This window comes from Synchiropus splendidus, chromosome 16 (assembly GCF_027744825.2).
Source record: "Synchiropus splendidus isolate RoL2022-P1 chromosome 16, RoL_Sspl_1.0, whole genome shotgun sequence".
Lineage (NCBI taxonomy): Eukaryota > Metazoa > Chordata > Actinopteri > Syngnathiformes > Callionymidae > Synchiropus > Synchiropus splendidus.
The window spans coordinates 8,209,954-8,232,749 of NC_071349.1; the positions used below are offsets into that span (position 1 = coordinate 8,209,954).

At 43.4% G+C, this 22,796-nt stretch overlaps 2 protein-coding genes across 2 annotated transcripts; one reads left to right on the forward strand and one right to left on the reverse strand.

Annotated features, from left to right (window-relative positions):
• Positions 1 to 5,658: 5,658 nt before the first annotated feature.
• Positions 5,659 to 15,427, reverse strand: LOC128747710 (programmed cell death protein 10). Its single transcript, XM_053845789.1, has 8 exons — positions 15,266 to 15,427; positions 13,978 to 14,192; positions 12,901 to 12,954; positions 10,149 to 10,266; positions 8,670 to 8,796; positions 8,241 to 8,319; positions 8,087 to 8,169; positions 5,659 to 6,456 (listed from the first exon to the last, which is right to left on the reverse strand). Exons 2-8 carry the CDS (start codon positions 14,065 to 14,067, stop codon positions 6,375 to 6,377), a joined length of 633 nt encoding a protein of 210 aa, XP_053701764.1. The 5' UTR covers positions 14,068 to 14,192; positions 15,266 to 15,427; the 3' UTR covers positions 5,659 to 6,374.
• Positions 15,428 to 16,727: 1,300 nt separating this feature from the next.
• Positions 16,728 to 22,388, forward strand: LOC128747514 (inositol-3-phosphate synthase 1-A-like). The gene is made up of 11 exons (XM_053845443.1): positions 16,728 to 16,900; positions 16,991 to 17,115; positions 17,633 to 17,794; positions 18,201 to 18,330; positions 18,823 to 19,016; positions 19,079 to 19,228; positions 20,515 to 20,730; positions 21,062 to 21,226; positions 21,302 to 21,415; positions 21,632 to 21,849; positions 21,932 to 22,388. The coding sequence occupies exons 2-11, from the start codon at positions 17,002 to 17,004 to the stop codon at positions 22,119 to 22,121; spliced, it is 1,653 nt and encodes a 550-aa protein (XP_053701418.1). The 5' UTR covers positions 16,728 to 16,900; positions 16,991 to 17,001; the 3' UTR covers positions 22,122 to 22,388.
• Positions 22,389 to 22,796: the final 408 nt, after the last annotated feature.

Sequence of the window (22,796 nt, forward strand, 5' to 3'; positions counted from 1 at the left end):
AGCAGCAGCACAGGTGTGACTTCCACAGTCGTTTCACTGTTCAAGTACCACCAGAGATTATCCTGCGCTCGGTGGGAGAGAGTCTGGAGCTGAACTGTTCTGACGGCAGTAGAGGTAAAACACAGAAGTGGAGGATGAGGAATTCACTGAGGTCTGAGAGAGAGAGTCTGAACTCCACTCTGATGCTTCCATCTCTGACGTTAAACGACACCGGTGAATACACCTGTGACCTTGGTGTTTCTGGTCATCAGATTAATCTCCTGTACGTGTGTCCTGAGTCTGAGCCTCCTGCTGTGGAGCTCTTCACTGGAGGGGAGAACCTAACTCTCCACTGTGGGGACTGGAATCAGACTGATTGGGTTTTCTGGTTCATGAGGTCCAACAGAACTGAAGGACGAGTCTTTGATGTTAGGTATCGACGACCAGACAACGTGCATCTCTCTGGCCGCAGGCTGGTGATCAGGAGCGTCTCTCTGCAGGACACTGGACTGGTCTGGTGCGTGGTGACAAGAGACGGTCTCTGTGTGTTCAGATCTGAGTTCCTGATGACGTTCGGAGAGCCAGAGGTTGATCACCACCTGCTGAGGTCCGCGCTAATCAGTGCTGTAGTGCTGATGATGCTGTGTGTTGTGGTTGTTGTGGGGGTGAAGGTGTGGAGGAGCAGGAGGAGAGAGCAGCTCCCAGAACCTGTGGAGGAGCTGGAGATGTCCCAGCTGTCTCCAGAGTCAGACGTGCAGGAGGAGGCTCCGGTCTGAGACACCATGATGTAAATAACTGCTGACCTTTAACCTCTCTGATGAGCAAAGTGTGCACTCTTGTTTGGCTTCAATAAATGTACATTGCTCCTGAAACACTCTCTGTGTCTTTGTGACGCGCACACACACGTTATGTTTTGTGACAAATCATTGACTGTCATGTTTTCCACCTTAAACCTAACCATCCAAAGGACGAGCAGAGGATCCCCTCAAATAGCAAAAGGTCCCCACAAGGAGGTGTGTTTCCAAGAATTGGTCCCCACAAGTATAGCTATACAAGTTCACACACACACACATTTGTATTTATATCCTTGTGGGGACATTGTGAGCAATGTTCCCTCTACTTTTTTATGTGTCTGAGCAAACACACAAAACTTCTGAGCAGTCACCTGGACCACTGTGAGCGACCTGTCGTTGTCGGCTGTGGTGACAGCGGTGATAGTTTATAATAACGTTTAAAAAATACTTTTTTATTATTTATAATTTGCATAATTTACATTGAGGAATGGAACATGTGTGAAATTCTTTACATAGTTGTTCAACTGAATCATAATGAATCATAGTGTGTATATATATATATATATATATATATATATATATATATATATATATAAAAGAATCTTCCAAGACAATAAGTAAACTAACTCAAGTCATTGAAGTCATTGATTGTTGTGAGGACCTCTCATCCTCTCATTGCCATAATACCTTTCTCACCATAAACCATCCATATCAAATGGCTGAACTTAACCAGAACCAAACTTACACCCAAGAGGTCCCCACAAAAATAGGGTTTTGTCAAGAAATGGTCCCCACGAGGCCATACAAACAAGCACACACACACACACACACACACACACACTGAGTCATCTTGTCTGCCCGATCAAGAACAATTCTGGGCTTCACTAAATAATCTGACTCTATAGTAAGTTTCCTTCATGTCTTCATTCCTCATCGACTCCTCACGAGGGTCCTGAACTGGAGTCCTGTGGGAACCACACAATGTCTGTAGGAGGCGACTTATTGGTGCGGTATTCAGTGCAGAAAAACGACACAGCGATGCTCATCCATCACACTTCTCTTTTCTGGGAGAAATCGCTCCCTGGAGCTTCACGTGTTTTTCCACGCGACATCTCCCGCTCCTCCCCCGGGGATTCTTGCAGAGGGGTCAGTTAGTCACTCAACACTGTGGGATCTGTCTTCACATCACTTCAGCTCACCAAATGTGGGTCGCATGTTTGCAGCCCATCGCGTAATGAAGTAGAGAGCTCAGCTGCTTTTTAGCTTGAGACAATAGTTCTGCGTATCACTGCGTCAAGGCCTTTAAACTAACATGCCAAACTGAGGAAAAACAGCAGCAGGTGATGCGAGTATCAACATGGAGGTGCCGCTCACATGCAGAGGAAAACTACAGAATCCGCCAACTTTTGAAGCGCGGGGACCTTCACAGCCATTCAGCAGTGTTGCTGTGTACACGCTCCAGTCAGATGTGCCTCAGTGTGAAGCGTGCGATGAACACCATACCACCATCCTGGAGTGCCTTGCCTTCAGCCAATCTCCGGGGATTTCCCTGATGGATGGGGCGCAGCCAACACCCGGATCAGAGTACAGCTAATGACATAATGCTTGCTTGTTTAATACTTGTAGATCGCATTATCTTTGGCTTTAAGTGCACACAGCTGCAGAGAAGTGTCCTACTGAAGGAACTCATGCCCCAAAACTGTTTCTCCATCGACAGCCAGGGCATCTCACATGATGCCTCTGTGTTGACATCACGGCTCAAGATTCCTCTGGAGAAAACTGTGACTTTTAGGTGTTTAAACATAAACAGAATGTGCATATTTTCAAGTAGCTTGGTTCAGCGAAAAAATTACTAAAAACTGTCAGGAGCACCACTGCCACCTGCTGTTCCACTGAGCTCATTGCTATCAAAGATATTTTAAATTCTTTATTTATTTTATTGAGAGAGGCCACGGGAAGGACGGGATCATCCCAAATGCTTTAGCAGAAGTGACATGGAAAATGGATGGAAATTTTCTGTTTGAAGAACTTCAGGATGGAAACACAAAAATGTTCTGTGCACTTGGTGTACAACTTAGATGTCACCATTCTCGCATCCAAATTTCACATGCAATGAATTTTTAAAACCTCAAAAGACGTAGGTTAATTTTATTTAATCGAGCTGCATCTTAGATGACGGCTCTTTGCTTGTTTTCACATGTTCATGTGTGTCCATCACTATAGGTTTTAGGATGTAGAGCTTCATAAAATACTAAAATCATATTATTGTTCTATTATGTGTCTTTCTACAATATTGTCATGCACCCATATTTATTAGTCCACAGTGAAAATATGATTAATGAAATCTAGCTTCTAAAATATCTTGAACGATCTCGTGTATTTGGATTGATTTGACAGCCCCGGATGTAGTCGAGTTGATGGTGTGAACAGAACAGGAAGTAAAATCAACAAGTTCAGCGCTGCTCTGATAACAAGCAGCAGTGTTTCAGCGTGATGGCGCGCTGGATTTGAGGCAAACACTTCACATCTGTCCGACAAAGGAACCGGCTGAGTCATCAGTTCCCTGCTTCACATGGTCACATCGCTGCAGCACAGTAGCGGTGCGGATCAACACTCATAGCTGGCTGTCCCCCAGTGAGTTTGGAGGGAAGCCTCAATGAGAGGGAGCCACGTCACAACCAGAGCGTTGAGATCTTTTCATCAACACTGAATTCTGAATTTTCAGATTCAGATGTAATATTTTTTTTAGAATGAAAAAAACAGTGTTTTCCGTTCACAGTGTGACCAAAATACCTCGAAATGTTGTCCATATATTTACATAAAATGTTCAGGAGATGTCAATAACCAGAATCAGATCACTAAAATAAATCAATATTCAAATGCATTTATGACTATTTTCAAGCTTCTCTTTCATCAACTGTGTCTGCGGCCCTTCAACCCTAAAGCACTGACCGAACAATCATATATTTTTATTGAAGCATATCAAACAAAGAAGTTTGTGCTCCATATTAGCCTCCACTTAAATTACTATTGACTTGTGAGCAGAGATTTGGGTTGTTTTCCCGAAGCGTTGACATCATCCTGAAGCAGCAGCAGGGGGAGCGGCTGCAGTGTATCAAGCAGAGTTCGGCTCGCAGTGCGCCGAGTCACTGAGCAAACACGGAGATGTGCAGGATTAGAATGTGGGACTCCAGTGGCACTGAGTCACTGCGGCCAGGATTTATCAGCTCCACTTCTCACCGACAGCAAACACCATATATCACACCTGAGTCGCGGCACCAGCCCCAGATGGTTTTATTGCTCCTCCGCTCGTGACGTCCTTCACCCTCAGGACTGGGGTCACACCACGAGCTAACGGGCTAACTCCAGCCAGAACATGGCGAGGCGTTGAACGATTTTTGCAGAAATATTTGTCCATAATCCCAGCCCCACTGAGAATCAGATGACTGAATCTAATTTTCTAGTTTGTCATTAACTAAGACGGAATCATTAACAACACAACAGGATCTGTCAATGTGTGTGCAAGACTTGCAGCTGAATGTAAAAACAATTTCATCGACATTCATCATTCCAACGGTTCCATCCACTTACTGTGGCGGTTTCAGGTGTGTGTTTCCTTCAAATTTTTTACACCTGTAGTTCACGTCGGGAGCCCCAGGCTTCCTTCTCTCCTTCCTCTATAATGAAGTTGGAGGTGAATAACTCACTGGAATCTTGGCAGATCTGCAAGCAAATGCTTGTACTCAGTAAACACTTCAGTGCAGGTCGTGACAGTGATGGCGCTCTATTGGTCACATGACTGTGTCAGGGCTCGAAAATGAAGCCATTACCAAGAAATCAATGAGGAAACATGAGATTGGGAACACAGCAGCCTTCCTGTTTATGTGGTGAACATCTGACCTGAATCAGATCCAGTGATCTAAGATCTGACTGGCAATCGCTGCCCTGCTCGGCTCTTCGGAAAAAAACAAGCTTTAACTGCACGAACAAAAGAGATATTGTTACACAATGGAAAAACATGTGCTTTAAAGAATTAAGGCAAAAATTGAACCTAAAATCTTAAGGTCAATGTAGAACATGGTGCAAGACTGATGCAAGAACTGGTCAACACAAAAGCCAAGTAAAAAAAAAAACACAAAAACATGCAACAAAAATCTAGAATAACCAGGGAAACATTTGAAAGACGTAAAAGTAGCACTCTAGGAGAGGAACCCACAATCACACAACACAACAATCAGATCAAAGAACACACAAAGCAAACACCAGACGCCCACTGAGAGCACAGACCTCTGCCAAGACACTCTTGATGTTTCCACGCGACAATTCAATCTCTTCTTAAACATTTCAATTGGCATTAAACACTATGAGCTCAATCAGACCGAAGGTGGCAGTAGAGAGCTCCAACAACACAGCAGGTGCGATAAAAGAGCTGAAGGCAGAAGGACCACCACCTTCAGCAGGAACTTTGTAAGCAAAGACACACCCAGTTCTCAGGACACGATTACAGCCAAGGCTGAACTCTGGAGTGCACTTGGCTTACACAAGTGGTACTCGCGGGACATTAACGATCTCAACCTGGACCCCCTCTGACACGCACTGACCACTGTAGAAGTGGGCAGGACCAGACCCAAACACTGCAGTAGCGTGTTCTGCTCGTGAGCCTGCTCTAAAATATCTGCATATTTGTAGGAGTTTGATGTGAAGCGAGGGAAAACAAAAACCCTGGGGAATATTTCAGCGCCAAATATTTCACTCTGCAACGAGAGGATCATCCATTAGGTACTTTATGACCCGGGGTTTGAGCGGCGCTCCACACTTCCTCCCCAATGTTACACTCATTTACACTCTCATTATAAAGACATGATTTAGAAGTCAGACACATGAAACACCATCATTTGGAAACTATTTATTGAACATTTGCAACCAGTTAAATACCGAACTTTCATTTCTCTCTCGACATTCCCCAACAGCAGGGACTGGCTCCGCTTCACTGACACTCGGAGGAGGGAATGTTGCAGGACTTGGTAAGGCGCACGCTCGGTGCTGGAAGTCATTTGGCTTTCTGTTGTCTGGTAATAAAGAGAAACAAAATCTGGCTCCGTCTGTGCAATGGGCATCACCGCCGCCCTCCTCTCTCGGCTGGTCCCACCTGGCTCTCCATCCGGAGAGAAGGGAAGCCGGTGATGAGCATTGCTGACTCAGCCCTACTGATGCAGTCTGGAGATGTTCAGCCACTATGGAAAAGCTAAAAAGTAAAATGATTGACGTGAATATATTAGAAAAATGGCAATTAGTCACTTAATAAACACCTCGCCGCACCTTCTCCCAAACAAGACCGGGGTTATAAATTAAAACTGTCCAAATAAAATCGATCAGACATCGGGCCGCTGCGCTTCCACTTCAAGACTGAAAATCCTGGTTGAAAATACAAATGGCACTTTTCAGTCTCCTGAACTGGAACCTAGACTCCAATTAAGTGACGCCCTGACCCTAAAAATCAACTCTAATTTACACATAAAGGTCAGGCGCTCCTCAGGCCCCCTCCTCCCTTGGTCACACTCTGTGGGGAGGGGAGGGGGCGGCGGCGGCGGTCTCTGAAGGCTAGGCCACGGTTTTGAAGGTCTGCAGTATGAGGTTGGTTTGGTGGATCAGTCGGTTCGCGCTGATGAAGACGTTTATCGCCCTGTGGACCAGAGAAGAGAGGAGCGGCTGAAAAGACCCAAACACTCAACCAAGTCAAGAGCGGTGGAGGAGTGCGGCGCGAGCGCACGCAGCAGCTCCGGATGACATAGGATTTGCTGACTCACTGCCACATCGCTGCCCTCCCACTTATCCTCCCAAAGTCCTCACAACCCCCCCACCCCCCGAACAATGGACGCTCATGAGTATGTGACTAATATGAAAACAATGACATGATATCAGAGGGATCTTTGTTCGCCGCTCACACACAGTTTATCCGACAAGTCACGGTTACCATGGCAACACAAGTGACAGCAGAGAATAGAGCTGCTATAGCAGGTTCATCCATATTAATAGGTCTGAGGAAGGGAGAAAAAAAACAACAGAATCAAACGCTGGTGCCATAAACACTGCTCATGAGTCGGATCATATGGCGCCGCAGTCGAACCAGGTCATGAGCGGCGCTGCTGCAGCCACATTTAGAGTGAACCCACAGGGAGAAATAGTAAATGGAGTTGACCACACACAGGTACCAATACATAGAATGTCCACCAGTTGATTCTGAAGTGGCCCAGCGCCCGTGAACATTAACAGTGTTGTCAGTTGGAAGCCTCACCGCAGGACCAGTTCAGGACCAGTTGGAGGCATTTTTCTAGGTGTGTTAGCACATGGCTTTAATTTAGGCATCATGGTGCAAGGCTCAGATAAAACTGAAGAAGTCAAAGAGCATGTGGACGCTATACGAGTGGTGTTTGTGGACGAGGGTAGCTAGGATAGTTTGGAGAGGTTCAGCTGCCGTGCTATCAATCTGTTGACATCAGGTCATGATGTCCTCCTGAGAGCAGTGGAAGGATGTGTTGCGGTTCTGGGCAAGAGGGAGAATGAAGACGGAAAATAAAATGCGACCTAAAATCGAACCTTGTGGAGCGCCACAAGTCATTTCTGCTACGGATGAGGAGACTACGAGATGCTCCATGTTGGCAAATAAAAGGAGACCCCAAGAGGTTGTGCTAATACCTCCAACAAAGTCAAGACAGGGAGCAGTTTAAATTCCGATTTACTTATTTTGACCCAAAAAAACAGTAAACTATTTGAACTTGGACTGTGTGATCAGCATTTAACTGCAGAGGAATTGTTGCAAAGCCACATTAGCATAAGTCTGAGACAACTTGGCCTTCAGAGTGTTTGCTGGGAAAATGTCCGGTTCTTGCATTTCTCAGACAACAGCTCCATTGCGTGGCCTAAGGTTTGAGTAAACTCTTCATCTAATCCTGTGGGCAGAGAAGCGCCACTCTGAAGCCTCCTCACCCGACTCTTTACGTGAACACAAGTCACCAAGTCGGCACATTCAGTAAGCGTGCATCTCTGGGTTTTGGCCTTTTGGTCATGAAAATTTCCAATTAAACGACACAATAATGACTCTGAATTATTTTTAGAACAGCCGTTCCTGCTGCAGGGACAGAAATGCTTGACTAATTCTACACGTAGTTTTAGGCAGTTGCACCACACAGTCAGGAGAGAGAGGACATTTCCAGATAACCAGCACCTTCTTTCTGGCGCTTCATCCCCACTGTGTGGCGGCGGCTGGTTACTGCGTGTCAGAGTCTAAACAAGCGGGAAGAGGCGCCACTTACTTTCCCTCTTTGAAGTACGTTTTGAGGGTGTCGCTGAAACTTTTCGAGTATTTCACAAACTCCTTTTTCTGGTGCTCCAAGGCCTTTAAGAAAACAGACGGCAGTTAAGAAAAAAAAGTGTGCGTGTGTGTGTGTGTGTGTGCGGGAGACTCACTCTGCGGTTCTGGTACTGATATTTCTTAATGACGTTGTTGACTGTGTCCAGCAGCTCTTTAATTGCGCTGGCTATGTCTCTGTGAGGGAGTCAAAGGCAGAAAAGTCAGAGAACTGAGCAAGAAGAAAAACAAAGGAGACGTTGAGAAATGCTTTCATCATAGATCAAGAGGGACCGATGATGTATAATACCAGAATGATCTGGACTTTAGAGACTTAAAAAAAACCTCCCGAGTTGTGCCCGTCACAACAGCCACCAGAGGAACAGCAGCCATGAAACTATGAATAAAGAGTGTTTTCCTGGAGCCAGGATAAGTATGCAGATGTCTTTTTAATTATTTAAAGCTCCAGTGCTACGCCGGCGCTTATCAGCCGTTGTGCGAAATGGAGAAAATGATGAGTTTGTAAAGGCTAGAAGTCTCAAACTCACTTGATAGTCTGTAGGAAGCGTACTCTGTCATTGATCTCGTCGGGAATTTTGCTGAGAATTTGTTTCAGAGCCCGGGCCTTGTCGTTCAGGTCCTGGAACTCCTGCTCGGGCCGGTCAATCATGAACTCTGCACAGGAAAAACATGCACTCAGAACTGCGAGGCCTTTAAAAGGAAACGGCAACAGGATGAGATGAAACGAAGAGTCAGCTGAATCACAATGGAGGTCCTTTATCATGCTTTTTTTCTAGTTTCCCTCAGTTTTCACTCAGACTGTTCTTTTGCTTTAAAACCTTTGGGCGCCCGCTTTTTCTCAATCAAATATTCCACTTTGATATCCGTATTTCCAAAGGCTGTAGAAACTGTTAGAGACAAAGGCGTAAAAGTTTGGGATGGAAGTAGATTCACCTAGTGTGGACACAGTGAATCACATTGCTGATTCCCTTCCTTGTCTCTCAAGTCAGGCATCATCTCTGCCACTGTGTTGTGTTTTTACATTCTCAACAAGCAGTGTTTGACCAAGTCCACAGACCCGATGAAACCAAGCATCGGGTCCAGTATGCTGTGTCTTGTGGACTGAGAACAGACTCTAATGTTGCCGAAGTCACAGGTGTGACCTTGACGCCACCTACTTGTGTTAAGATGTAACTACATCAGGCTTCATCTTAGCAGATTGGGTCGTTCAAATGCAGCAACGCTGCTTGTCGCAGTATTGGTGCCCATAGGTTAATTCATCAGCCACTGAATTTAAAGGGTACAAATGTTTTGCATGAAATTGCATTATCGGTTTTCATATTTCTTTCCGGGAACTGCCATTTCTGAGCAGATTTTCAATCATATTAAAGAGCATTGTCTTTGCTCCACAAACCTTTCAGATTGATGAGGAGTTACATTTCCATGCTGGTTATTTTCTGTAGATTTTTGGTAGATATCCCCAGCCTTGACATTCAAGTCAATGCAACAATTATTTGAGATCTACTTCCTATCAGAGAGGCACAGTAAATCAGTACACAAACCTATGTCAGTCACGTTTGACAATTTTTATAACACGTCAGCAGCAGGGTAAAACTCCCCTGGTGAGTGAAAATAACCAAGCAACCCGCAGATTCTTTTTGAGTCACAAGATTTCGGTCTAAAGCAGATGCTTTTATTTTGATAGTGTGCTCTACTCCCTCTCGAAGTGAGCACTGAGTGGCACTGGCTCTCTGCACACACTGGAAACTGGGGGTCGGTTGCAGCACTAAGCGCAGCTGAGGTGCACCTCATGATCCAACACCTTCATGGCATGATGACAGACTGTTTGACCCACAGCAGCTATGATAACAGTTAGCACCCTGCCATTGATGGACATCAGAGGCAGGACCATCTGCTGAACATTATCTTAAACACTAGAAAAACTTATATAAGTCCAGCTCCAGCTTATATAAGTCCAGCTTAATTTTTAACAAGAACATCAGTGCAGCCACTGCTGTCTGACCAACCTTCCACGTCGTCGGCAGCCATGCGCAGTAGAGACTCGGTGAAGTTGATCTGGACATTTTTCTTCTCCAGGATCTTCATGATAATGTCCTGAGTCAGACCAGGGTTCTCCCTCTCCGCCTGCACGGAAGAAAAGAGGCCATTAAAACTGGAATAAAAAAAGGTGGATTCCTGAGACGCTGAATCTCAGGTGCGCATAGGTTTAAATAATTGAAAGGAATGAATGACAGCAGTCGGGACGCAGCGGGAGAACGACGCGAGCCTCATCAGTGAGCAGAGAAGCCTAAAATGTGCTTGTAAAACAGTTGAAAGGTGAAGACGTCTCCCTCCAGAGCTGGGTCCTCTCCATGAATATTTCATCTGAACATTGCCGCTCTTCAGCTGCGACACTTTTATTCTGTCGCAATCACAGAGCAGAGTGTAGGAGACGGCGACAGTTGGGATCTGGCTGCACACCAGCACAGGTGGTGCAGTTCGACTGCAGTGTTTATTTTAAGATTGGAAAAGTGAGCCGAGGATCATCAGAATACGCTTATGCAAATAGCAACTCCATTAGAATTCATAAAAGGTTTTAATTGCGCTCTGTTCACTGCGACTTAACACACTTGTTTTCATTCGACTTCATGCTGGTGAGAGATTGTACGCAGCAGTTAATGACCAAGTTTATATATGAAGTCAATCACAAAGTCAAGTTTGTTTTCATAGCCTGCTACTCAGTGAACTAATCGAGTGCTTCATCCTTGGGCCCAAAAAGGTATTTTCTCAGCGTTGCATCAGAAGAGTGTGCAGGCTGGAGACGGCTCGCCCACAGAGGACCAGGATGATTGCTCCCCCCCCTCTGCTGCAAATCGTGTCAGCGATGGGACCAACGTTGTGAGGCGATATGAAGTTCAAACTGGACTGCATAGCTGTGCGACTTTTTTTGTCAGGTAGGCTAGTTTTACCGAGAAACTCCCGTGAGGAGCAGGCAGGGAAGGTGGGACAAAACATTTCATCAACAGTGTCATGTGAGCTCTGTGCAGGAGCTGTTTGTAGGTGAGGAGCCTCAAAATCTGACTGGTTTTTCTTCATTTTAATCAGTTTCATGTGCATCAAGGCTGAACTGCAGTCGCTTGGTTGAGGTAATGTGTCTGAAGATGAGTGACCTTTATTCTCATGTCATTTTGTTTATCAAGTGTTGTTTAAATCAGTGATACTTAACCATAGGGCCGGGGCATTTTTGGGCCGCCAACGCCTCCTTGTTTTACACCTTTGGGCCGCGAGACGCTCAGTTTTAATACATGAGCCACGTATGGAGGCAGCAGTGTGTCACTGAATTGACTTGACAGCTGCAAATATGTGATAGTTAACAACTATGGAGAAGTTCCTGAAAAGGAAAAATGGTATAGAAAGTGATGCCCCCCCACAGTAAAAACTGTTCATGAAATCACCGGTTCAAGCAGTTTTGAAAATTAATTAGAACATTTTATGGCTTTTTACACTTCACTTATATCTTCTTTGGAGTTTAAATAAAATACATTATTTTACTTTATGACATTAAGACATGGTTTCATTATATTTATTTTATTCAGAATTTTATTTAGTTTTCCCAATTTTCTCAACAGTTTGCATCAAGTGTATTTTTTTCCTTTTTTTTCATTAGTAAATTTGATACTTGTGACTTGCACCTGGTTCTACTGGTGGTTTGACTTTTCGATGACAAATAAATATCTTTGCAATGATCACATGGTTTCGTGTCATTTCACAAGAATCTGGCATCTTTACGCGCATGTAGATTAAATGTGGTTGTTGATCACAGAGGAAATCAAGAGTAATGAATCAGTTCTATTGAATGAGCCTCAGGCCCATTTGTTCTGGGAAAGGTGGGCCCTGAGTCCAAAAAGGTTAAGAACCCCTGGTTTCAATGTCACATTTCGGTGTCACGTCCTTGATGTTGAGTTGGTGTGAAGTCTCTTCTGAATAAAAACTTCCACATCCATAACTTCCTCAACGACTCCACTCAACTTCAGACACTTTGAGATTATACTTGCTTATATTATCTAATGTTAACAAAATGATGCGTTATCTGTCTAGAACCTCTAGTGCTGATTCAATTTGGTAATTGATTTTTCTTTTCCGTTTCCAATATTAATGTTAAATATTTAAGCAATACTAGAAGTTTTTTCAGAAGCAAATTACCATGTCGAACAGTCTAAGAAATCCCACCACACTCAAGCAGACAATTCAAGATGGCGTCCGAGATTGTAAAGAGGAAATAGAATTCTTCTAACAGTGAAATACACTAAAAGAAACGCCACGGCATATCATTTTCATCTGCCGCATTGTCAAGGTAGGCAAGTAGCTTCCGCAGATATCGGCATCTTGTTTTCTGACTAAACTGGAACGCTTTGTTCCGAGGTAAATGGAAGGCACCAATAGCCCTCTTCTTAATTGAGGTAACCAGGACGTCGGCGTTTCAAACAGATCAATGTCTCATTGACGTAAACGTCTCGTTCTTTAGCATTGCGTACCACACCCAAGGATAACCGCCTTACTTTAGGTTTCTGAGCTCCAACTTTAGGGTTACACTGGCCTATAAATTGTTGGTGTTTAAACATTTCACATTATTTATCTCAGGTTCCACCATCCTTGGCCCACAAAGACAAGCCACAACATAATCCAAACAATAATTTTAACAACTGAAAATTGGCAGATATATATATATTGATAAGAGTGTCGCTTGAATACAATCTCCTGTAGAGGTGAACATCTTACCTTAATGAAAGCTGCTCTGAGTGTCTGAGCTGCTGACAAGTTGATCCTCTCCAACTAGGGGAAGAAAGGTTGCACACATGAAGAAATCCACATTACAGCAAACATGCAGTTCAGGTCACATTCAACTTAACTTAACTAAAATAAAGTTTAAAGGCTCTAAAAAATAAACCTTCCTCTTCCAGTCCCATTAGTGAATCTATTAATGTTGCATGGCAACAGCAGGACAATACCTAAAGTGGGAAATAATAATTTATGTTTGGAATTATGACAATGGTTTTTTTTTGTCTATATTGCATTGTTTATGTATGGATATGTGAGTAGGTAAGTAAGGTAAGTAATGACACAAGAAAAATAATGATGCAAAGGGTTTTTATGACCACGATGACGGACGCCAAACAAACTCACATAAAAGTGGTATGCAGGAGACAAAAAAAATGCAAAGTGACTCAATGAATCCTTGCATCGTGCCTACATGGTAACACGACACTGCTGTCAGTATATGCAGTCCATTTCACAATGCCAGCAATAAAATATTTGAATTATACTCTGTTGTGTCAGTGGAAACTGTATTGCTGGAAATGTCCAAATGGCTACAATGAGAGAGCACAGAAAGTATCAAATGTTTTTATTCGTATTCAAGAGTTTTGTTTTCGTATTTCAGTAGAAATGTGCTCCATCTCTAGCACATCAATGAAGCCATAAACATCAGTGAATTTGCATTAAAAAACCCTTGTTCACAGATCATTCTGAGACGCTGAGATCAGAAGTCATTCCCACAAATGTACTTCATACTTCGGATGCATTGAGGCACGCAATGAAGGACTGTACGTTTTCATGTTATTTGCTTCTCTAGTGGTGTCATCTTATCATATTGTGAGAAACATTAAAGTGGTAATACTTTTAATGAATAATAAGAATAAAAAACAACAATTTCCACTGAAGAGCTTTGTACACATCAAAGTTGCTCTAACCCGTAATGATAGTGTGATTTCCCTGCCTTTAACATAACAACTATGAGAGAATAATCTCGACAAGCTGTAATTCAAGACAACTGAATTTTGAATGATGTTGTATTACCTCGTTGAAAACTGGGTACATCACAGTGTACAATGTCATGGATACCATGGAGTTTGTCTCCGCTTCATTCTTCATCTCCTCCATTGTCATCCTCCAGGGAGGAGTAGCTTTTGGTGAAATGGCAGAAAACTACTGCACACGCACACACCCACACATGCACTCACACACTCACACTCACACGCTCACTAAAAAATGCTCTCCAGGGACACAAGACGCTGGAAAATAATGGGAGAGATGGAAACTTGAGAGGTTCACAATATCGATATCGATGTCTTGGCCAACAAACCAAAACATATGCAGCACATTGATACTGGCTGTTCATCTCCCATAAATTAAGTAAAAAAGCTAAGTCTTATCTGCAAGTTATTTGCAATCTATTCAGAACAATATACAGTATAATAAGTACAATACGAATTACAGAACATTATTATAAATAAAAAAGTATTATGTGGTTACAAAAGCTATTTTTAAAAAGTAGACATTCATGCCTTGCAAAATTGGGCAGACAACCATCTCCCTTTTGTGTTGTTCAAGAGACACATTGATCAGTTATCAGTCAAGTCAAGTGTCTTATCAAGGTAGGAAGAATCATCTGTGTTTTACAGCCACACCAAGATAGTAGTTAGAGGCGTTTTAAATGTGAACTACTCGCAGTACCTGTGTTCATTGCCTCAGCGTTGACAACACAGCTGCTGTCAGATGGATGTTGACGAAATATTTTCCTGTACATTCCATCAAACAAAATACTAGCAGACGTGTATATCGTTAAACAAGTGCTACGCTTTAAACAGAGCAGATGCCACTGAAACAAATACTACAGTACGTTGCTAATTTAATTTGATAATGCAATTTATGTCGATATTGTATTCATATGTTTCAAGTAATGGCGCGTTTCAGATGTTAAACAGTGGCGAAGAGATGTTCCAATAACAACTAGCAAGTGTCAGAGGCGATGGCTCATCTCCTTCCATGCTAAACTGGTAGCCACTGGGCTAACAAGACTTTTAAGTCGCTAGCGCCACATGACCAGCTATGGACGGTTGTAATTTAGCAAAATACAACCAGAGGAGTTAGGTACACGAAACAATATGTCATATTCGATCCGAAATACGCGCAGAGGACCTGCATTCAGGCCTTTGGCCGATAAGAACGGCGGTAGCAAGTTACCCTTCCGTGCTAGCCGCAGTAAATTGTATCCGTCACAAATTAGATAAAAGCCGAGCAGAAAACTCGTACACGACATGTGCTCGAATCCCAAGCAGTGTGATAGACATGTACTGGTCACTACCTTTGGTCAGACTTCTTTACAGGACTGCTTTCGCCGTCGATCGCCTATTAGCTGCTATGTTTTCTTTACAACTTAAGGCGGAAGTTTTTTAGGAACGGCCTGAGCGACATCTTCCGGACCGTTGCTACGTAAACAGACAGGAGCCAATCAGAAGCGGAATGCTCCTCGCAATGCTGTTACGTCATACCCCACCACTCACCTCAACACGTACAGTAGTTGGATGTCAGTTAAATCCAATACGCTCTATTTATCATACAAGATCGATTGCATTCACCCACAAATTTCAGGAATACAATATTTTGTTTAATGGTCATTTAACTTAACTAATAATACACAAGCTGCCACTTTAACTACACAGCCACAAGTATACCCAAATGATCTATTTACATGTGCCTGTTCAGCATTCAAAGTCGATTTACAGTAGTGCTACAGTGTGAATTCGCTGCTGAGGTATAATGACTGCATATTTCAACAATCGTGTTGTACGGTTTAGTTACATGATTAAAGAAACAATTCCATGTTAGCCCTGCGATGATGTGCAAAGGCAGCTGTCTCTGAGTTGATGATCAACAGAGACGATCCTATCGATAAAAAAATTTAAAAAAAATCATTTGGAATCACCGTCCTGGTTGAACCTGTACCATGATCTAATCAAATGATTTTGTCTGAAATAGGCTTATTTTAAATTTAAATAAATAAGTTGCGTTCGCAGCATTGACACAGGAGGTTGCAGCCTGCCACCTTTTCAGGACCTGTATGTCTCCAGGACCCAGAGACGTGCAGGTCGGATCAGAGCCGACCCTTCTCACCCTCGTCATGGACTGTTTGTTCCGCTTTCCTCTGGCAGGAGGCTACGGTCGATCCACACCGGAACCTCCCGTCACAGGAACAGCTTCTTCCCCTCGGCTGTCAGACTGTTCAATTTGTGATCAGCCTTTGTTATTTTATTGTATTTTATTTTATTTTATTTTATTTTGTTTATAAACAGCACTTTATTTCGAAGCACTTTCCTAGTTGGTGGAGCCCACTGACCATGGCAATTTTATTATAATTCAGATTCTGAGGAAATAAATAAATACATTTATTTATTTATTTATTTATTTTATGGACATGGGGTTTCAAGATTCCACCAAATAAGAAAATCTCTATTGGTAATAATAATAATAATAATAATAATAATAATAATAATAATAATAATAATAATAATAATAATTTCACATTTTGCACACGTACAGGTCGCAACTGTGGGCTAATCGAATAACGTGAAGTTTCCGGTTTCAGGATGTGGCGATGACGTCGACAGTCGCACCAGAAGCATCTCTTCACCCCCCGTTGTCACAGCCCCTCCCTTAAGAAACCGGTTCAAGGACGCTCGCTGATTGGCTGTGTCAGCCACGCGCTTCCTTTGCATCCTCATCCGCAGTTGCGTAACACGCACGTGCGCCTCTGATTGGCTGTTGGCTAAACCCTCGCTCTGAGCTCCGTGGCTCCAGAAACCGGCACCTTCCGTCGCCAAGACTCGAGTTTTCCTTCCGTTATCCGGCCCCGAGCTGAGACTACCGGACCGCTCCCTGGAGTCAACCTCGCATCCAGTCAGCTGCTCTATCCGAATATCTTTTTTTAAGTAGCGGCAAGGTAAGCTCACTTCCGGATTCTACAGTCATTCATTCATTCCAAGACAAAATCAGACGCGTGAATTACAACGTTTTTGCTCTGTATTTCCAGATTGTGCTGAGATGTCACTGAAGATCCATATCAACAGTCCCAGTGTGATGTACACAGATACGCACATCGTGTCCCAGTACTGCTACCAGACCACGTCAGTGCAAACCAATGGGAACAATGTCACCGTAAGTAACGGCTCCAAAGTTACCTGAAAATGACTGATAACATATCGGTCTACAGCTACTATCAGCCCCCCATTGTCCTAAAATCATTACATGTTTGTGTAGTCTGTCATTCCAGAGCGTTTTCCTCATGCCTCTATTTTAATTTGTTACCCCAGTTGTTTTGATTATATTACACGGTCATCTAAACTGCCGACACTGTTGTGGTTTTTGCTCAATTGTTTCTGCACTGTAGGTATTTTTTCATTACTATTTACAACTAATATCCTCCAACTCTGCGTGTCCTGGTGCGGTCATACTTACCCTGGCATCTTTATTAACATTATGTTATTTGTTAAAAAAAAAAAAAACTAAAATGGCTAATAACAACGGTTTCCATTGACATGAGGATAAATAGTTATATACTCAAGTTAACTGTAACTTTGAGGTGATGTTGGCATCAAACCAGAGCAGCTGACTGAAGTAAAATCAAAGTTTTTTGAAATCCCAGCCAGCACTGATCTTCTCTTCATCTGATCAGGTGACTCCACGCACCACTGAGATGACATTCCGCACGGAGAGGCGAGTTCCCCGGCTGGGTGTGATGCTGGTGGGCTGGGGAGGCAACAACGGCACCACTGTCACTGCTGCTGTCTTGGCCAACAAGCTGGGACTCTCCTGGAAGACCAAGACCGGCGTGAAGGTGGGCACATTCCTGCGCTCGTATGGACGCGTGATTCCAGCTACAGATGTGATGTTAAACTCCCTGAGGCGACTTCCAAGTCTCCAATTGTCAATTCCTCTTTTATAATCCCACCTCCGAGGGGAGAAATAGTGACCTTCATAGTGAGTTCATTAGGTAGCTGTGAGTCCTGTTTTATAAATATAGCCTAGTGTATCCCGACAGGCTGGGACTCATTAGAAGCCGACGTGTTCAGCAGACAGTTACGGGCTTTACTGACTCAGGTCACGAAGAATTCTCTTTATATGGTCAGTTTTATTCCAGTGTTTTCCCATCATCGTGAGATACATTATGGATCTATTCCGTCTAGAGGAACAGCGTGCTTTATTTCACCCATCTTTTTCCTGTTTTTTCCTCTCAACTCCAGAAAGCAAACTACTACGGCTCCCTGCTGCAGGCTTCCACAGTTTGCTTGGGATCAGGTCCGGATGGTGACATCAACATTCCGTTCCGTGACCTTCTGCCCATGGTGCACCCTGATGACATTGTGTTTGATGGTACTGTTTTTTTTCTTAACTCCTCAAGGGTTGTCATGTTTAATACATGTGTACTACTACTGTTATGAAACCAGCCAGGCGTCTTGTGACCCAGGGTCCAACGACATGATTTTTATTTGGAGAAGAACATGCCCAGTCACACACAAGTTTTTGTCATTAAATATATTTAATCCTGGAGTTTTTACTTTAGCAAAGCTAAAAAAAATAAACATAAATGTTGTGGGAATAGTCAGAAGCTGCCACTTCTTGTTATTTCTGCCCATTATCTGTGTTTTTTGCATTCTATTTTACACGCAGGTGATTAAATCTCAGTCCTTTGTTTCACCTGTAATGCTATCAATAAACAGAAGAAGAAACATTATTGAGGTTCCCAACACTTCTTGGGCCGATTCTTCTAAAAAAGAAATATGGTATTACAGTCACTTTAGAAAAGGTTTCAGGATATGGTTGCACCTCCAAAGTCACTGTGAATCTTCTGATTTGTGTGGTCAGGTTGGGACATTTCATCCCTGGATCTTGGGAGTGCGATGGAGCGAGCCCAGGTTCTGGACTGGTCCTTGCAGGAGCAGCTACGTCCACACATGAGCAGCTTGAAGCCCAGGCCATCCATCTATATCCCGGAGTTCATCGCTGCTAACCAGGGCAGTCGAGCCGACCACGTCCTGACAGGAACCATGGCGGAGCAGGTATGCTTTGTTAGCCGACGCTCCAACAAGGCGTGACTGATTTACCGCGTTCTCCACTCCAGGTGGAGCGCATCAGAGCTGACATCAGGGACTTCCGGCAGTCGAGCGGCGTGGACAAGGTCATCGTTCTGTGGACCGCCAACACCGAGCGCTTCTGTGATGTCATCCCAGGCGTCAACGACACTGCAGAGAACCTGCTCGCTGCCATCCAGGTGAGGAGAGGATCAAACTTCCAGCTCCTAACTTGAAGAGTGAAGGGACCCAAGAGTTTCTACCCTAATCCCTGTAATGAAGAGCTTAATTAGTCATTGAATCTGACAGAAATTCCTCTGGTGGTCTCCAGACGTAAACGCCAGACGACTTTAATTTCTCTATAATGCTTAAGATCAAACGCTAATCCTCTACCACATTTTGTTCATTTAATAAAGCTTAAAGGATCAACAGATTAACTTTCATAACACCAACACGCAGCTGGCTTTTCAAATTAAACTCTGCAGCCTCCCGCTGATGCAGTCGGGGTCATTTGATGGTGGTGGGAAGCTCTTAACCATGGAGCATATTACCAGGTCCGGTTTGGGGTTCTGTTGCCTGAGTTTGCTTGAGACATGTTAAACTTTCTTTAGTTGCATCATTTTTATTCATTTGCATATGTTCTTATCAACAAAATGAATGTTCAAGAACTGCAAAGAGAAGATTTCAGTGACCTGTGGATGGATAAAGAGAATCCTGGAGAGTCCTGGAAACAGTCTGAGGGAGACATGTGGGAAGCAGACAGAGATGCTGGGCGGCTGGTCGAAAATAAACCAAGAACAAACTGAATACAGAAACAACTACGAGCTTGTCCCAGTGATCGCATTTCAGTTCTGGATTTATTCTTAAAAATGACTACTGTTTCTTTTGCTGTAAGAAGTAAGTGTGTGTGTCTGCATGACTAATGGATTCTGCTTCTGTATTCAGTTTGCTGGTCCCGCCCCCCTCATAGGTCTCTGTCTCTGTATGCTCCGGTCTTGACACGGTCTCTGCACAGTCTTGACTGTGACACTAGGCAGGAGTCCAGAAGTAAAATCGGACTCCTCCTGGTTAAATTAAAATCCAGTTTGCTAGTGCATAAACAGGCCATTCATTGTTATGTCTTTTACCTTGGAAAACTCTCACAGTATATGATGATATACTTTAAAATGATCTTTGAATGATTGTTTGTTTCAAAAAGACCAGTTCAAATTCACAGTTAACGGCAGCACCACAGTAAAGAAAGGAGCAAGTAAATTGAACACAATAGCTTAGATTTAAAGTACATTTTTGAGGGAAAGAGCTGACATAGATTTGTAGAACAACAAAGTAGCAGGACATTAATATTTGCATGTCAGTGCATGTGGAATTACGGATATGAAAATGAAGTTAAACTGCAGAGCTAATCTAAAGAAGGTCTCGGAGGAAATGTGGTTGAGTGACTGTAAACATCAGTGTTGTGTTAACGTCCAGCGACTTTCTCTCACAGGCTGGTGCAGAGGTGTCCCCCTCCACTCTGTTCGCAGTGGCCAGTATACTTGAGGGGTGCGCGTACATCAACGGCTCCCCTCAAAACACCTTTGTGCCCGGAGCCGTCGACCTGGCTGTGAAGAGAGGAGTGTTCATCGGTGGAGACGACTTCAAGTCAGGCCAGACCAAGATCAAGTCCGTGCTGGTGGACTTCCTTGTCAGCACCGGGATCAAGGTCAACACTCATGGAGACATCCTACTTTCTTTCTGTGTGTTACAGAATGTGTGTTCTTAACCTGGCCTCCCTGTCTTTGTTTCTACCATCTGGTTGTTATGCTTCTGCACTAGCACAGCTCTAACGCTTCCTATGCGCACACCTTACTGTCCTCCTCGTTTGTTGTTGTATCTCGTTTTGTCTTCATGATTTCTTAAAAAAAATCTACCAAAAAACTTTTACTTGAAATATTATTATTGAAAGAAAACAGGATTCAAGTTTTCCTGACTGCTCATAGTACTCGTGATCAATAAAACCTTATTATTATGAATATATTTACTCCACTCCACAGCCAACATCCATCGTCAGCTACAACCACCTGGGGAATAATGACGGCAAGAACCTGTCGGCGCCGCAGCAGTTCCGCTCCAAAGAGATCTCCAAGAGCAACGTAGTGGACGACATGGTGCAGTCCAACCCTCTGTTGTACCAGCCTGGAGAGAAGCCTGACCACTGTGTGAGTAGAGCCTGCCGGTTCCGTGCATTAGAAAATTGTTTTTCAGCCCGCTGACCCGTTGGCGTGTGATTCCAGGTGGTGATCAAATACGTCCCTTATGTAGGAGACAGCAAACGTGCCATGGATGAGTACACGTCAGAAATCATGATGGGTGGCCTCAACACTATCGCCATGCACAACACCTGCGAGGTGAGTGGGCTCTGCTGAAGGCTGGACTGGCTTGAGGCTACTCTTACTATAATACTAATATTACCAATGCTAGTAACAATAATAATGTCGCACACTCTAAGTTTGCCAAATAAGGTTATTTGATTGAAACTAATTTGGGGGAATCACAAAGGAGAGGAAGTAGATGATGCAATGTCTGCTCTCAAGTTTCACCATCAGTTAACTGTTTGGCAACAGGACTCTCTGCTGGCCAGCCCCATCATCCTGGACCTGGTGATCCTGACAGAGCTTTGTCAACGCGTGACAGTCCGACCTCAGGGAGAGGAGGACTTCCAGTCTTTTCACAGTGTTCTGGCTCTGCTCTCCTTCCTTTGCAAAGCCCCCCTGGTCCCACCAGGGACCCCTGTCGTCAACGCATTCTTCCGCCAGAGAGCCTGCATTGAGAATATCATGAGGTACTGGCAGTGTTGTTTAAGGATACTATTTTCACCCTGGTGTGTCGGGGATTGTGTTAAACTGGATTCTCTTTACCTGCAGAGCTTGCCTGGGCCTTTCTCCTCAGAACCACATGTTACTGGAGCACAAGTTGCAGAGGAACTTCCTGCCGTCCTGCACAGCCTACATCAACGGTGACATGCCTGTCATGAAAACAAACGGCTGTGTCTACAAGGGTCACATACCTCACACTAATGGCTTCGGTGTACACGTGTCCGATGAGGGTTTATGACCTCTTTTATCTAACTCTCTTCGTCTAATACAGGTTCTCAGCTACATTCATGTGACTCTTCAACATCACTGGTTTTAATCCGAGATGTCTCTGTGTATTTTAAATGTAACGTCTAATTATTTTGTCTGAAATAAATTTGAATAGATGTGACTGAAGACATTCAGGTACTTAATAATCTGTGAGTTTCTCATGCACAAAATACTGCTTTGTAGGTTGTTACATCAATAAAGAAAAAAGCTGTAGATGTATTTGATGTCATGAAAATAAAGATAGTGATACTTCTCATCCATGTTTATTTTGCATGTACAAATCTGTATCATACGAGTAAGAAAACAGATTTTGCTGGCTTTACAGTAACAGATTGTAAAATCTGTTTTCAACATGGTGAAATTCAACTTAAATATATTACCTTTATTCCACAGTGACATCTTTTATTTGCAATTTAATATTTTATTGAAATCTGAAATTTAGTAGAAATTATTTCTTCATTTATTGGTGCTGGAGATATGTATATTAATTACGTATAACACACCTTGACAGTTGCATATATTAAGCACAATAATGGTTTTGTACACGAAAAGGTGAAGCTTTATGTTCATTTGGATTTACCAATACATAGTTAAATGCTAGTCAATTTAAGTATAACGTAAATATGAATTGAAATCAAATAAAAAT